This window comes from Phoca vitulina, unplaced genomic scaffold (assembly GCF_004348235.1).
Source record: "Phoca vitulina isolate PV1807 unplaced genomic scaffold, GSC_HSeal_1.0 scaffold20, whole genome shotgun sequence".
NCBI lineage: Eukaryota > Metazoa > Chordata > Mammalia > Carnivora > Phocidae > Phoca > Phoca vitulina.
In genome coordinates this window covers 16,627,119-16,643,313 of record NW_022589723.1, presented here as the reverse complement: position 1 = coordinate 16,643,313, position 16,195 = coordinate 16,627,119, and the positions used below count along the sequence as shown (strand labels likewise).

Sequence of the window (16,195 nt, the reverse complement as noted above, 5' to 3'; positions counted from 1 at the left end):
AACCCAGGTTGGGCTTACTACATTTGGACTTTTCCTAGCAGACTCCATGGTATCCTCTCATAACTGTCCAGAAGCCCTGCTCATCTTGTACCTCTGTTCTTGCCACTTTTGTTGTATCAGATGGTAATGCTTTGGGCTGTTAAGTAACAGGTAACATTTAACTAAGAGCTGCTTGAGCTGCTTAAACCAGTAAATGTTTATTTTTCTCACCTAACAACATATCTAGAGATGGTCGCTGGTCTTGTTTCAGTGATTCAGTGATGTCAAGGCCATTGGCTTGATAATTTGGTTGGCCCTTCCCTTATAGTTGCAATATGTCTGCCACAGCTTCAGATATCACATTCACATTCAAGACAGAAAGACATGGTGGGGCGCCTGGGTGGCTCAGTCCGTTGCGCGTCTGCCTCTTGATTTCAGCTCAGGTCATGATCTCAGGGTCCTGGGATCGAGCCCCACGTCGGCTCCCTGCTCAGCGTGGAGTCTGCTTAAGATGATCCTCTCCCTCTGCCCCATCTCCCTCCCCACCCCCTTGCTCTCTCTCTCTCAAAAAAAGGAAGACATAGGAAAAGGAAGGGTAGACTCCAGTTTTGTCTGTCCCTTTTTGTTTGTTTGCTTGTTTGTTGTTGTTGTTGTCGGCCCCTTTTATCAGGAAGGCAGATGTGTTCCCAGAAGACCACCGAGACTTTCATTATATCTCATAGACCCCAGCTGTGTCATATGCCCCCACCCTCTGCAGGTGCAAGGAAGCCTGAGAAAGTGGGTATTTAGCTTTTCCTGGTAGAGGCAGGCAAAAGAAAAGAGGATTGGAAATGAAGTTTGGATTCGCCACCTCATAGTGCCAGAATTTCAATCTGTCCAGGACCCTGTCTTTGCCTTTTTCTCTTGCCAGTCCACAGTTAGAGTTAGGATCATGTTCCTGAGTCAGACACCTCCTGATGACTGCGCTCTGACCAGCTGTCCAACAACCCACTCACTTCTTGTAAGATATCTCTGACCCCAATGAACCACTTAGACTGCCGTGTGCAGTGGCCTGGATGCACTGCTTGTCGCCCCGCGGGCCCTGGAAGCACCTGACCACCATTCAGAGGCCTCGAGACTCCAGCCGTCCCAGTGGCTCTGCAGAGGCAAACTTCCATTCTGACAGCACCTGTTTTTTATGTGCGTCATTTGTAGGCTCTGTGTATGTGTGTGTGTGTGTGTGTGTGTGTGTGTGTGTGTGTGTGTGAGTGCATGTCCAGGTGCAGAAATAAAAGGGGAAAACAGGCCACATTGACCAAGGACATTATCCTATGCTAGCTTTAAATTCGAGCGGGGTAGAGGGTCTTCTGAGCATGGAACTCTGACAGAGATACTATTGTCTATCCATTCTCCCCTCCTTCCTTAGTAACAGACTATGACTTTATGTGTAGCAGCCAAGTACCAGACAAAAGACTTGATTCTCAGATGAGGATTTCAGTTTCTCTTACAGCGAGGTGCAGCCACGTGACTAAGTTCTAGCTAATGTGACATAAGTGGAAACATTGTATTGGGCTTTCAGGATGTTTCTCTACAGTGAGTGCGCATGTCCTTCTTTGTCCTCTCATCCATTTTACTATCTGAAGTGCAGATGAAATGGCTAGAGCACTGTCAGCTGTTTTGGACCATGAGGAAGAGAGATAGATATACAGTTGACCTTTGAACAACATGGGTTTGAACTGCATGCATCCACTTATAATAGGCAGATTTTTTTCAATAAATATAGTACATTACTATAAATCAATTTTCTCTTCCTTATGATTTTCTTAATAATGTTTCCTATTTTTCTAGCTTACTTTTTAAAATTTTTTTTATTTAAATTCAATTAGCCAACATAGTCTCTAGCTTATTTTATTGTAAGACTACAGTATATAATACATATAACATACAAAATATATATTAATCGAGTGTTTATGTTATCAGTAAGGCTTCCAGTCAACAGTGGGCTACTAGTAGTTAAGTTTTGGGGGAGTCAAAAGTTACACACAGATTTTTGACTGCACGGGGAGGTCAGCACCCCTACCCCGTGTTTTGTTCAAGGGTTAACTGTACTTTAAGGGTGGCCAAGAGCTGACACTCTCCCTGGACTCCCAATCTCCAGGGAGATACATTTTTTGTTTAAGTCACTGTTCTTTTGGATTTGTGTGTGTTTGCATCTAAACCTGACCCTGAATAACTCACCTACTTCTCATCGGCATGGTGTCTAATGCTTTACATAGCACTTCCAGGTACGTTATCTCATCTCATCAGACAGGTAAATACCCATTTTCCTGTGCTATTTCTAGCAGGTCCTGGGTTCAAAGAGAGCCAGTGAGGGCCAATAGCAACCATCAGAGAGCTGTTTACCTGCCAAGGCTGAAGACCATAGGGAAACTGAAAGCATTTTGTTGAGGGGGCGAAAGGAAGATGTTGCTTTTGGAGTTAATGACCACTTTAGGAGGGACGGACCTGCCTCCATCTTTGTGCAGCGAGGCCCTGACTGGGACCCAAACCTTCCTCTCACCATTTCGCTACCCATTTTTAAACCGGTATTTTGGTCCGTGGCAAGAACTTTATATAAATATGGTCTTGTGGATTGTTTTCCCCCTGAAACAGAGCTTCAGTAATGGTTTCATTACTCACTGATGAGTTGTTGAACGCAGCCTCAGTGCAAGCTCTTGAGGAATAGGTCTGCTTTGTGACAGAAATGGTATTGGTGGCTGGAGTAAGAGTCCTTGTGCTAGATGGTACTCTGATGCCACCTGCTCTACTTGGTTCCAGAGTGGCAACTGGCCTGTCATCCCCCAGAGTTGTTTCTGTCTTGTTCTGTCTTCACCTCCCTGCACTCTCTGACACACCGTCCCTCCACCCCGAATCTCACATAGGGCTATCTTCCAAAGCTGGCCAGGCATTTTTGCCCAGGACCCCTTCTCTCCCACTCCTCTACGAAGTCCTAGCAAGACCTGGCTAATTCTATCATGGCCCAGCATGACCCAGCTCTTCCTTGAACCTGCCTGTTCCATTCCAAGAAGCCCAGCCAGGGCAGGATGTCCCTTAAGAAGCAGGCATGTGGATTCACAGCAGGCATCCTTGGGGGGGAGGGGGAGTGACTCTGAGCAAAGGAGGCATACGTCATGGTCTAAGCAGAGCCCTGTTTTCCAAGGGCAGTGATGAGAGGGGTTAATGGTACTCTGATGATTTAATGACAATAATGGTTTTTCTTATCTATTATTCATATTTTTACTCCTGGCAATCCTGTGAGGTATTTAGGGTGAATGTTATAGATACGATCGCCAAGGAGAAGGGAGCAAAAACTAACATTTAGTGAGAGCCAAGCATGAGTGAGTTTTTGGTCCACACTGGCCGGTATCACAGCAGGTAAGGGCATGTGTTTGAAGTGAGTCAGCGCTTGGTTGCACACTACACCTGCTGTGTAGACTCACTGGCTGTGAGGCTTAGACAAGCCGGTAACCCGGAGTGGCTGACTGTAAGCGCAGCGCCTTGACTGCCTGCCTCTTCAACACAGTGAAGATGAGGGGCTTTGGATCTACCTAGACGGGAACTCTCTGGCGCCCTGGGAGGCCGCCCCCTACAGTGGCCACCAGAACAGGCTTCGCAGGCAGGCAGAGCTGCTGGAACGATCCTGGCATCATTGTTCAACAGCCAGGGAACCTTGGCCAAGTCACTAAACTCAATCTGAGTCTCGTTTCCGCATCCTTAAGGCCCAGCCTCCAGGAGTTGTTATAATGATTGAATGAGGAGGCAGGTAAATCTTTTGTTCCACAAAGAGTAGGGCTTATTTTAATTATCTTTATCACTACTAATTGAAGAGGATATTCTAATGTTCTGGGGAAAAGGAAACCATCCACCTTGCCCAGCCACTTACCTGGAATGGAGACGCACTCAATGAATGAGCTTCTCTTGGGCTGTTGGGGCAGCTTTTGAGCCACCATCTTTGGGTTGAGAACTACCCGGCTGTGCGGGCTGGCCTCTGGGGCTGTTGCCCGCTCCCAAGTTGCAGATCTGGTTCCTTTCACCCTTATAATAGACCCTGGCAGAGCTGCCTAGGACAGCCGAGGTCTCCAGGGTCCCCAGGGACCCCACCTACTCCCACCTGATCCACTCTGCCCCTCAGCCCTCCTAGGACTCAGTCCTCCTGAGGAATGTGGACTGCTCTGAGCCCCCAGAGTCTGGCCAGCACAGTGCCTACCCGGGTGAGCCAGTTGCCCTGGGCACCCTGTCCTCCAGTCATGAAGACCTCAGCAAGGACTCACATTAACCAGCTGGGCTCCTGTGGTTCCTTCTTTCTCCAGGCCCACACAATTGTTAGGAAATTGATTCTTTGAATGGTGTTGGCTTTCTCAGCTTCTCCTGCTCTTTGCTCCGTTTTCAATTGCCTGCAGTGGTGTAGACTCTGTACCACAGGGGATCGGTGTACCAGCTTCAGGGTCAAGCGGCCCTGGTTCACATGGCCTTTCTTTGCACTGATTGGCAGGTACTCAGTGAGGCAGGCGCTGTATGGCACGTGATGCAAAGTGCTTTACAGGGATTAGTATTAGCTCACGGACCCTCCTAACACGTCCATTAGACAGCTGCTTTTAACAGATGAGGGCATTCAGGCACAGAGAGGTAAAGTAACTTTCTCAAAGCAGCATAGCATGGGGGTCTGTGGCAGCAAGGAAGGGAGCCCTGGGAGGGGAGAAGGGGGGAGGGGAAGAAAGAAAAAGAGGAAGGCTACTTCACACCTTGCCCAGAGCTTGGCTCCCCAGCTCCCCAGGGGGTGTGGGGTTCCAACTGACTTAGCCACTCTCTCAGTTCTGCCAGAAGGTGTGGGGGTGGGGAGAAGAGGTCAGCAGGATTGAAGGGAAGGTTTATGAAGAGACAAAAAGGCCTTCCACGGAAAAACACATCCTAACGGTTTTGGCAGACAGCATGTGAAAAGGTGCATTCTTCCTCTGGGGGAGCAGGAAGCCAGCCAGGATGCCTTTCGGTGGGTCATAAGCAGCCATTTAATTCAGAACCTGTGTTTAGATCCCAAGGGAGCTCAGGCCACCGAAGTCATGAATACACATGAGCCTAATGCAGCCTTGTGGACATCTCCGATTCCCGTGGTTGCCACGTTGTTTTAATTTGTAAATTAACGAACAATTTCAGATGTAAGAGCGTTGGTCTACAGAGAAATGTTAACCTTCAGCAGAGATTTTGTCTCTTCTGATATGTGATTTCCACATCTTCCCTGGGTTTCAGCAGTTTCCTCTTCTCTATTCCTAAAAGAACCTGCATTTCCCTTTCCTGACTCCCTTGCTGGCTTCCTGTGTGCTAAGCCTTTGCAGTTGTCATCATCTCTTCAGAATGCATTTGATAGGTACAGGAAGTTGCACCAGACGGGAGATGGGAGATGGAACCAGCAATCAATAAAAAAAGAACTATGTTTCTAAGAAAAATGCATCACGGCTTCCCACCGGAGTTGTGTACCATATGTCCTAATATCCGTGGAACAATGGAACTAAATTTTAGCTCTTCTGCTTGGCTTTCCCGGCCATTCTCAACAAAAAGAAAAGAGACCTTTTCACCTGCTGCTACCCAGCTTCCCCACGATTCCTAGTACAGATTATTGCCTTTCCTTTTAACCCTTTCATCAGATATCACAAAATAAAATCTCTCCTTCCAGCTTTATTTCTCCTGGCTACTAGTTTAGTGTATTTATGGTGCATGAGTCATCAAGCTGCCGCCTGATTGGATAAAAACCAAGCACCCCTGAGACCATCAGTCAATTACAGCTATTCTCAGCTTCATTCACAGATTTATTAGCTTGCACACACAGAGAGAAATTCATTCAGCAAAGTTCATTCATAAAAATTTCAACACTCTGCATCATCCTGCACATCTCAGCCTTCTGCTGCCGACGGGCTCCTGAAAGAAGCTCTGAGCCGAGTCCAGGAGGGAGGGGAGCTCAGAGCTAGGGTGGGCAGGCTGGGAGGGGATCTGAGGAACACGGAGGGATGGCAAGTCCATGAAATAATGCGGAGCACCGCCCGTCACTAGTACTTCTGGCTTGTGGCCCGGACGGGATGCGAGACAAGATCTTCCAAGAGAGGGCAGCCATCAGAATCGACGAACTCAGGCTGAAGGGCCTTTGGCTCATATATACATTTCCTCTTTTTCTTTTTTTAAATGAACAATCACTGGAACAAATAAAGGGTTAATAGGCCAGTCATTGCCCCGCCCTGTGAGAGCCGGAGGGAGCAGGTTTGAAAGTTCCTGTGTGCAGAAGGGAAGGCTGGGGGTGGGGGGCGCTAAATATTCCTGCAAGGCTCCTGCACCGCCCGCTGACGATGCGGCGGGACGGGCTGGCCGGTGTTCGGCCCGGGTCCGTGCCTGAGAGTTGGCCGTGAGCGATCTCTGCCACCGCGAGCCTGGGTCCAGGCGTTCCCGGCAAGGAATCCAAGGCGAGAACACCGAGTGCTGCCGCTGGGGCCAGGGAGGGACTGAAATCAGCTGGGGGAGGCGTTTTCCCCCCAGGCTGTCACCCAGAAGGGCCCGGGAGCCGAGGTGGGCGAGGGAGAGTGCAGAGTTGGAGAGGTGGCTGCCGCGAGTCGCATGGGGCGTTGAGGCATTTGCTTTCCGATCCATTTATCTAGCAGACGACGAGGCGATTTATGCAACAGTATCCTGTTTCAGCACTGCCAAGGCTATGCGAAAACGCGGTCAGGACAGCCTGGCAGGACTTGTGCTGTATGTAGGACTCTTCGGGCACCCCGGGATGCTGCACAGGGCCAAGTACAGCCGTTTTCGGAATGAGTCCATCACGTCCTTGGACGAAAGCAGCCCCGGAGGCTCGGTGGGGAACAAGGGCTCGCCTCAGCCTCCCTACCCCACCCTGGCACCTCACCTGCCGGCTGACGATGCCACCCTGGCGTCCCAGGAGAGCCCCACCCCACTGTGCACCTTGATCCCTCGCATGGCCAGCGTGAAGCTGGCCAACCCAGCCACCTTGCTGAGTCTGAAAAACTTTTGCTTGGGTACCAAAGAGGTGCCCCGGCTGAAGCTCCAGGAAAGCCAGGACCCGGCTCCCAGCGGCCCAGCTTCCCCTGAGACCGGTCTAAATAGGGCTGGGTCCGCACCTCCACCGCAGCCAGACCTGGTGGGGCACAGGGCAGCTGTCTTAACTCCCGATGCCTGTCCCCTTCCTGGCCCTGGGGAGCCAAGCCCAGGGAGCAGGCAGGACAGGCACTTTCTGCAGCACCTGTTGGGGATGGGCATGAACTACTATGTGAGGGTAAGTCTATCTCCCTCTCTGTGCTCCTTCTAAGAACTCCTGGGGAAAGGGGCATCTTCCCTGTGTTCTGCAAGGGGCTGCACACCACCTGGCTGGGTTCTAGGTTTGGACAAGACATTGTGTAACTGGACTGAGAGGAGGGGAGCTGGGCTTACAGGTTTCCCTAGGAATATCTGGCTTGTACTGAAGTCAGATAACTTTTGGTTCAAGGACATGAACTGGTGCTAACTTGTAGGTAGTTTCCAGGGGGTAGGGACAACTTCTGATGGAGACGGCGAGATGGTGCCTTCTTGTCCCCCCCTGGACCTAGCATTCTGACCAAGAAGGGTGAAGAATTTCAAATCTGTTTAGTGACTGAGACCTGCTGGGCTCTATCAGCCATTGTATTTCGGTAGGGATTTCTGTGCTAGGGGAACGCATGATGCGTAAGGGACGTGAATTATTTTTAAAAATGTAATTCAGCATTTAACAAGTACTTCTGAAAGCGTGGCCGTGTCTCTGTGCTTGTGCTAAGAGCTAGTCTTAGGTCTTTGGTGCCCTCCCTCCCCCCGGCTTTATTGCCTACACTGCGGCAAGTGGGCCTTGTCCATGAGCTGCGTGCAAAATCAGGGTCCTTACCATCGCGTATGCCCTTGCTCATTCCAGATCTGGGTAAGAGAAGAGAAAAAGATTTGGCCCCTGCTCTTCTGGAGCTCACATTTCAGTCAAGGAAAACCAGCCAATGCATGTGAAATAATAAGAGAACAATACTTAGCAATAGAAATCTAGTGTGAGAATGCTGAAGGAATTCAGAAAAAGGAAAAAGTTTGTTGTGGTCGGGGATTCATTCACATGGGAAACCTTCAGAAGGTGTGTCTTGGAAGAGATATCAGGTCCAGTTTGACAGAAAGGAGGAGATTCCTGGCGGGGCAAAAATATGAGCAGTCTGAAAGGCAGGTATCACTGTGGTGGCCACAGGGGAGGATCTTATAAGCCGGGCTTAATTGAAGAGGGGAATGCTGGAGGGTAGTAAGTGACAGAGAGAGTGGCTGGCACATCGTTGGTGCTCAAACACATGTGAGTTGAATAGAGACAAATATAGATGCTGGGTAGCTTGGGGAAGAAGGAGCCGTTGACTGAAGCTCTTAAATGTCAAAGGAGGAGTTGGTAAACACTGTGAGTGGTAAACAAGAACCTCACTTGGTTTGTAGGCAAACTGTGACTTGATGAAAGTGGTTTCAAAAGGATCAACCTGAATTGATTTGAGATGAATGGAAGCGGGGAGAGATTAGAGATTGGGAGGCCAGTGGGAAAGCTATTCCAAGAGTTTAGGCATGAATGGATGGGAACCTGGATTAAAGTGGAGGTGTGAGAAAGGAGGTGAAGACAAGAGCCTCTGCGAGAAGCCTCCACAGTCTTGGGTGATCCATCAGACCATTTCAGCTCATGACACAAATAGCAGAATAGTGAACATTTATTGAACAGTGGGTAGACTGGTGAGTTTGTTATTGTTGTTTGGTTGTGGGTGATTATTGATAAAAAGGTTCTGAGGAGTGAGATAGAAGCAGAGTGAGTTGGGAAGGGGGTCGTGCTAAGTTTGCTTAGGACACATGATGTTGAAAGTAATGACATCTCAGTGCTATTAATTTGTAGGTAAGCAGTCATCTAAGACCAGCACTCAGGTGAGAAGTCTGATATGAAGGTGTAAATTTGAGAGATAGCCAATAACTAGCACAAATGGACAAATAAGATCTCAAGGAAGGGCAGATAATGAACGCTGAGAGAGTTCTAGGGAGAGCAGGCATGGGGCAGCTTTGGCAAATGGATAAGTCAAACCTCTGAGGAAGATAAACTTATGGGACACTCAGTTCTTGCCCTCCCCCAGAGTGGCATGGCTCATAATGGAAATAGCTTCATGTATCTACTAAAAGTTCATGGGCACATTCTCATTTGTCAACCTAAGTGTCTGGCTCTAGTGGGAAAAGGAGCGACTCCAAACCTGTGTTCTCTGCACCTGCCTTCCCATCACCTAGACATCCTCTACTCTCTGCCCTGCTTTTCCTTCCCTTTTGTACCTCCTCCCACCTCCCCACACCCACACACCTGTACAATTTTGAATGTGAAAAGAGTTGCTGTGTGCCCTCCACTTTCCCTAGGGAGTGTTTCCATTTTAGATTTTTAATGAGGATTTCTGTCTTTTCATGGTGCTAATAACTGACCCCAGGTCACCTGCCATGACCCAGGTGAGCCACACTATATTGCCTAATAGACAATGACATGAGACACAAGTTAACACTTCTCATAGGAGGTAAAAATATATGGAAGAGCATACTTTGTTAATTTTTATAGAAGTCCAACTTTGAAAGATGGAAGGGACACAGAAGTTATCAAGTTCAATGCCTCTGTGGGGAAACTGAAGCCCAGAGAAGTGATTTTTTTAAGGCCACCAGGTGAGGCAAAAGGAGAGTTAGAACTCAAGTTCCCTGTGTGCTATTCTTTGCTCTTTTCACCACAGGTTTCCATCCTGGTTGAGATTCTGTTCCTCAGAATTCTTTTAGCTATGAACCAATTTAAAAAAATGAAATGCCAACCTATTAATTTACAGTTAAAAATTATCATACCAAGTGCACCCAAATTGTGATCTCTGTATTCCCATCTGTAGGAAGATGCACATAGGAAGATTTAAATCAAAAGTTTCTTAGGGGATGCCTGGGTGGCTCAGTCGGTTAAGCATCTACCTTTGGCTCAGGTCATGATCCCAGGGTCCTGGGATGGAGCCCAGCCTCTCAGGCTCCCTGCTCAGTGGGGAGTCTGCTTTTCCTTCTCCTCCCCTCCCTCCTGCTCATTCTCTCTCTCTCAAATAAATAAATAAAATCTTTTTAAAAAAAAGTTGCTTAGTGGTGCCTGGGTGGCTCAGTCGGTTGAGCATCCGACTCTTGGTTTTGCCTGAGGTCGTGAGTTTGAGCCCTGAGTCTGGCTCAGTGCTCAGTGCAGAGTCTACTTGTGATCTCTCCCTCTCCTTCTGCCCCTCCCTCTGCTAGCTTCCTCTCTCTCAAATAAATAAATAAATAAATAAATAAATAAATAAAATCTTTAAAAAAAAAATAAATAAAAATTTGCTTAGTGATGATGGTATCAGAGCAGAGAAATGAGAGAGATATTCTTGATGGCTAGTGGGACATAGAAGTAACTTTTATAGGCAAAAAGTAGCCATATATTCTACTTCCTTATCCACATCATGTGACTTCTCCTTTCCCTGCCCAAACTTATTTGTTTATTCATTCACTCGTTTATTCAACAAATATGTATTATGAACCAATTATGTGACCAGAACTGTTCCAGGCCCTGGGGATACATCAGTGAATAAAAAAGAGCAGGTCTGAGCCCCCGTGGAACTCACATTCTGGTGAGTGGAGATGGGCCCTGATTGAATAAACAAGTAAATATAATATGTCACATGTACTAAGTGATAGAGAGAGCAATAAGACAGGGGAAGTAAGAAATGCAGTTGCCTGGGCAGAAATGGAAGGGATTGCATTCCTTTTGGGGCAAAATGACAGAGTTATAGTTACTCTTTATTTTGTTTCCTTGCATCTTTTATCTTTACAATAGGAACTATATTTGCCTTCTACTCTAAGTTAGATTTGACTTTGGGTTAAATATCTTTTTTTAATTAAAAGATTTATTTATTTATTTGAGAGAGAGAGAAAGAGAGAGAAACAGAGAGGGAGCCTGCAAGTATGAATGGGGGGAGGGGCAGAGGGAGAGAATCTTCAAGCAGACTCCCCGCTGAGTGCAGAGCCCAGTGCAGGGCTCCATCTCATGACCCATGAGATTGTGACCAGAGCCGAGACCAAGAGTCAGACGCTCAATGGACTGAGCCACCCAGGTGCCCCTAAATCTTTTTTTTTTTTTTTTAAATTGACTGTTCCTTTGGTCTTATAATATAGAATCAGTTATACAGCTGAAAATGTTTTATAAGTTCTGAGCACCTATTTTTGAGTCACTTTCATTTAAGCTCAGGCCTTGAACCCTCTGAAGATCTTTCAGGGAAGGTAGGCCAGCAAGCCATTCTCTGAGAGATACCAAGCCAGAAGTGGGACAACCAGACCCCGGTCTGAGCAAAGCAGTGAGGTGAGTGAAGTCCATGACATGGTGCCAAACAGTGACTTTTGTTCCCACCATAAGATTAAGTCTCACTTCTTTACGAGGTATTCCCAAGTCACTTTATCCGTCACCCAACACTCACTCGGAGGTCTCAGTCGCCCAACACAGTCTGTGCTGAGTACGGAGACCACACCACGTGCCCTAGAGTGAGACGATTGGTCTGTAGGGCCTCGAAGCCCCCCCATTTAATGACTCCAGCTCCTCTCTTCCCATGGAAGGTGTTTAAAACCTTAGTTCCCGTTCCCAACCCCCAAACTGCTTACGCTTTAGTTGAAAGCTAAATAAAGCAGAGGCAAAGAAACCAACTGCGCCGGAGCTGCCACAGGCCAGGTCAGCAGTTCTGACAGTAGCCCTCCAGCGAGGCCGCCTTCCGCGAATGACAGCCAGCCCTACCCCACCCTTTCCAACCTAAGTGAATAGCACACAGGGTTCCAGATCAAGGTTTGTCTCACCTTGCTGCCCATCTTCTTCCCACCCTCTCACTCCACCTCGGAGCAAGACAGGAATCCTGGAAGTTTGTGAACGGGAATGCCGCAGATGAAGGACCACTCCGGGCTGTCCTCAGCTTTAGTACAGAACCGACCCCCAGACCCTGCCTCGTTGCATTTATTTGCATGATTTCAGTCTCTTCACTTCAGCCCACCCCACCCCAGCGATTTCCCCAGATTGTGTTAGTTTGCTAAGGCTGCTGTGACAAATATCACAAACTAGGCGGCTTACACTGCAGAAATCTATCCTTTCGAAGTTCTGGAGGCTAGAGGTCTGAAATCAAGGCATTGGCAGGGTCATGCTCTCTTTCAAGGCTCAAGGAGAGGATTCTTCCTTGTCTCTTCTTGCTTCAGGTGGTTGCCAACAATCCTTGGCATTTCTTGGCTTGGAGAAACATCACTCCAATCTCTGCCTCGGTCTTCAACGTGGCTTCCTCACTGATGTGACCGTGTCCGAATTTCCCTCTTCTTATAAAGATACGAGTCATTAGACTTGAGCCCATGCTGATCCAGTATGACCTCATCTTAACTTGATTATATCTGCTTCCAAATAAGGTCACATTCATAGATCCTGGGGGTTAAGACTTCAACTTAATTTTGAGGGGGTTGTAGTTCAAACCATAACAGTCCCCAAGAACACTTATTGCAAAGTGTTTGCTCACGTAAGTGTTCTTGGATATTGGGCTTATCAGTTTTGTGTGCAAATATGAATTTATGTTGAGGAATTTTATTTACATCCTTTGTAAATCTCACAGCCTACTCTGACCATCCATCCTTCCTTGTCCAATGGTATGGCTATTACTGAGCCAATAGGCTAGTATTGTCTATTGTCTGTTGTGTAGACTAGAAGTAGTCCATGGTACCACGATGTTCTGTCTGCCCCTGTTCTGTCTACCACAGGGCAGCACAGGTCTAGGAGTTATGAGATCTGCATTAAAGTAATGGCTGTGGTGCTAACCAGCTGTGTGACCTTAGGTGAGTCATTTCACCTCTCTGGGCCTCATTTTCTCATATTTAAAATAAGAGAGTTGAACAAAATGCTGCCTAAGATCCTGAAACTCCAGGTCTCCTTTCCCATTGGTCTATTGGGATCTCTTTTGCTTAGAAAATGGATTCAGGACAGTTTCCTAAAGGAAATCATTTTTAACATCTTTGTCTTAATAGAGAGGAGAAGAAATGTCTTTAGCATCCTCTTACCCACACTGAGTTGGCTTCACCAGTAAAGCAGAAAGGGGTGTGTTATACTGGCCTGGGCACAGGTGCTCAGTTCTAGAGAGTCGGTGTGAGAGGAGTCAGGTCTCCTGACATCCAACATCCAAACATCAAGTGTAGGATTCCAGGGAGTGTAGGAAGCCCGGCCGGTCCAGGGGGCAGGCCAGGGTGAGTGATGGTGGCCAGGATCATGGCTTACATGGTCTAGCCAGCCAACCTGAGGACTGTAGGAACAACAAGAGTTAACCCTTCTCGATTCTCTCTGGACAAAAGTGCTAAGAGAAAAAGGCCCTACCACACAAAGAGACAGTCTAGTAACTCTAACCTTGAAAGAGGGAGATTTATAACTGTGGGAAACCTCTGAAGAGACAGTCCCATGATTTATGCAAAAGAAAGGCAGACCTGAGTGGTGTAGGTCAGGCCCTCACAGGTAACAGATGGCTTTCTGCCTCTGCCTCTGCTCATTTCCCTCTTTTCTAAATTATCGGTGCTTAAAAGGGTGGTCATATGGGTGGGAGGAAATACTTCCATCTAAAACTGACAGTTTGTCATTGAGGGTGTTATATTTTCCTTCCTGTTTCTTTCTTGGAGTGAATGTAAAAGTAGATCCTGCTAGAATTTAGAAATTAGTTAGTCCCCTTATTTATTTTATTTTTTATTTTTTATTTGACAGAGAAGGACACAGCAAGAGAGGGAACACAAGCAGGGGGAGTGGGAGAGGGAGAAGCAGGCTTCCCGCCGAGCAGGGAGCCCGATGCGGGACTCAATCCCAAGACCCTGGGATCATGACCTGAGCCGAAGGCAGCCGCTTAACGACTGAGCCACCCAGGCGCCCCCCCTTTTTTTTTAAATTTATTTTTATTTTTTAAAGATTATTTATTTATTTATTTATTTATTTTGAGAGAGAGAAAGTGCACTTGCAGGGGGAGGGGCAGAGGGAGAGGGAAGAGAAATCCTAAGCAAGCTCCATGCCCAGCATGGAGCCCAACACTGGGCTCCATCCCATGACCCTAAGATCGCGATCTGAGCTGAAATCAAACCAGCTGAGCCACCCAGGCGCTCCCCTGTTATTTCAACTCTCACACATCCTCTGATCTGTCCAGTTCTTCCCACCCCTAACCACTAGAGCATAACTGGAAGAGAGAGTCTTAGAGTTCCCCAAGTTCAAAACCTTCATTTTACAGTTGAGGAAACACAGAGACTCAGAGATAGGAAGTAACTTGCCCCAAGCCACACAGCTTCTAGTGGTGGAGCCCAGAAAAGAACTCCCAGTTCTATGTACAGCACTCTTTTGTACCTCCATCTTGCTTCACCTCTCCTCACTCCCTGAACTAAACATGCTATGCCAAGTGTCTCTATTGATGAAAATGCTTTGTGTGTGTGCTTTTGTTTAAGAAGACCAGAACAAAACCTTTTTCTTCTAACAGAAAAATTGTCTTTCAAAAGCAACGAGAAGGAAAAAGTGAGGCAGAGTGGTAAGGAGCCCCAAATGCCTTGGCTTTATCCATTTTCCACCTTTTTGTTGAAGGCGGTCCCCGCGCATGGTGACATGTTGGTGTGGGACCAGGACTTGTACGACATGCATGGACTGGCATCCATGAATTCCTCTTGCACAGCTTTTGGGGATCGCTTCCCTGTTATGGCTTCTCCCCTCACTTCCATGGTCATATTACTCTAAAGCCAATACCATGTTATCACACGGATTGATTGACCCAACCCTGTTGCCCAGTATGACCATCCCATCACCAGAAGAGTGATCTCAATGCTACACACAGCTCAGGAAGCAAGGCCGTTCCACAACCCCCTCCCCGGCAGCAGGGATATGAGGTCCCTGGGGTTTCTTCCTCTCTCCTAAAAGATACAAACTTCAGATTTCGGTGAGGGGCGGGGGAGGGCAGTGGAGGCAGAGTGAGAGAGGTCTGGTCAGATTTGTGTGGAAGTATCAAGATCATAGTTACCAAAAGATGTAGGCCTTAGTGCTGCCCACAAATAACCATTACGTGAAAAGATTGCATCTGAAACAGAAGAGTTGAGCAAGCGGGTATTTGGAAAAGTCAGGAGGCTCCTGAGAATTGGATTTTTGATTGAGAACATTGACTGAAATCACATGAAACTTGTCCATATCATAGTAATGATGACAAGCAAGGATACATTTGTAACCATAAACTCAGGTGTACAAGAAATGTCATTACAAATATATTTTAAAAATCACATGAAATCTGACACCAAGCCCTTGCTTGCTTGGTCAGTTTTGGTCATTATTCATCCCCCAACCTCCAATCACGATCACATAGTGAATCGGGAGGCTTATTTTGCACCCCTAAATGAGGAAAGGCCTCTGACCTTCAGTTCATTGTATAGGATATTGATAGTCCCCTAAAGACAGGAGGCACTCCTGTGTCTAGACCTCCATTTGCACACTAGAATCCTGACCCATTCTGAGAGCCCCTTGCTGAGAATCCAGCTTCCCTCGCTGCCCCTCCAGCCATTCCCCTGGGGAAGACTTGCCACTTCCCCGGGGCTTGGCCAGAATGCAGTTTGAGGGTCTGGAATGCTCAGAGACCCACCAGTACCAACTGCCCATCCTCTTCCCATCACTGCCCCTGAAGGACAGGGAGGACAGATGACTTAAGCAAGTTAATGGGAAATCCAGAAGCAACCAGCAACCAGAGAGGGTGCTGGTTGAGGGAGGGCACAGCAGAAGGGCACGAAGGAAAGCACAGCCCACCTATAGAGGCTGGGCAAAGATGGAATGAAGTTTAAATAGTCGCCCCCATTTGTTGGACACTGGCAGCCAAGGGTTCTGATGGAAAATGAGGCTGAAGGTTCTTTGCAGGAGTTGGAAATTATACTGCCTGTAGGAGGTTGAGGGGATTGAGAGACGGGGAGTAGGAGGGGGGTGCAGGGAGAGAGAGAGAGTGGAGATAGAATGCATAGTACCAGCAGTGTCCTACCCAGAAAAGAATCTGGAACACAGAGGTCATAAACCAACAGTTTAATGGCATGTTTTGTTTGGTCAAAATAGGAGAAAGATTTATTTTATTTATTTATTTTTTGGTTTAGTTGCCAATGTTTT

General features: G+C 47.4%; 1 protein-coding gene across 1 annotated transcript in view; it reads left to right on the top strand.

Moving 5' to 3' along the window:
* Positions 1-5,979: 5,979 nt before the first annotated feature.
* Positions 5,980-16,195, top strand: part of SHC4 (SHC adaptor protein 4) — a 129,082-nt gene continuing 118,866 nt past the window's right edge. The window contains exon 1 of the mRNA XM_032417435.1: positions 5,980-7,273. Coding sequence (XP_032273326.1) covers positions 6,689-7,273 — 585 coding nt within the window. The 5' untranslated portion in view covers positions 5,980-6,688. The remainder of the gene's footprint in view (positions 7,274-16,195) is intronic.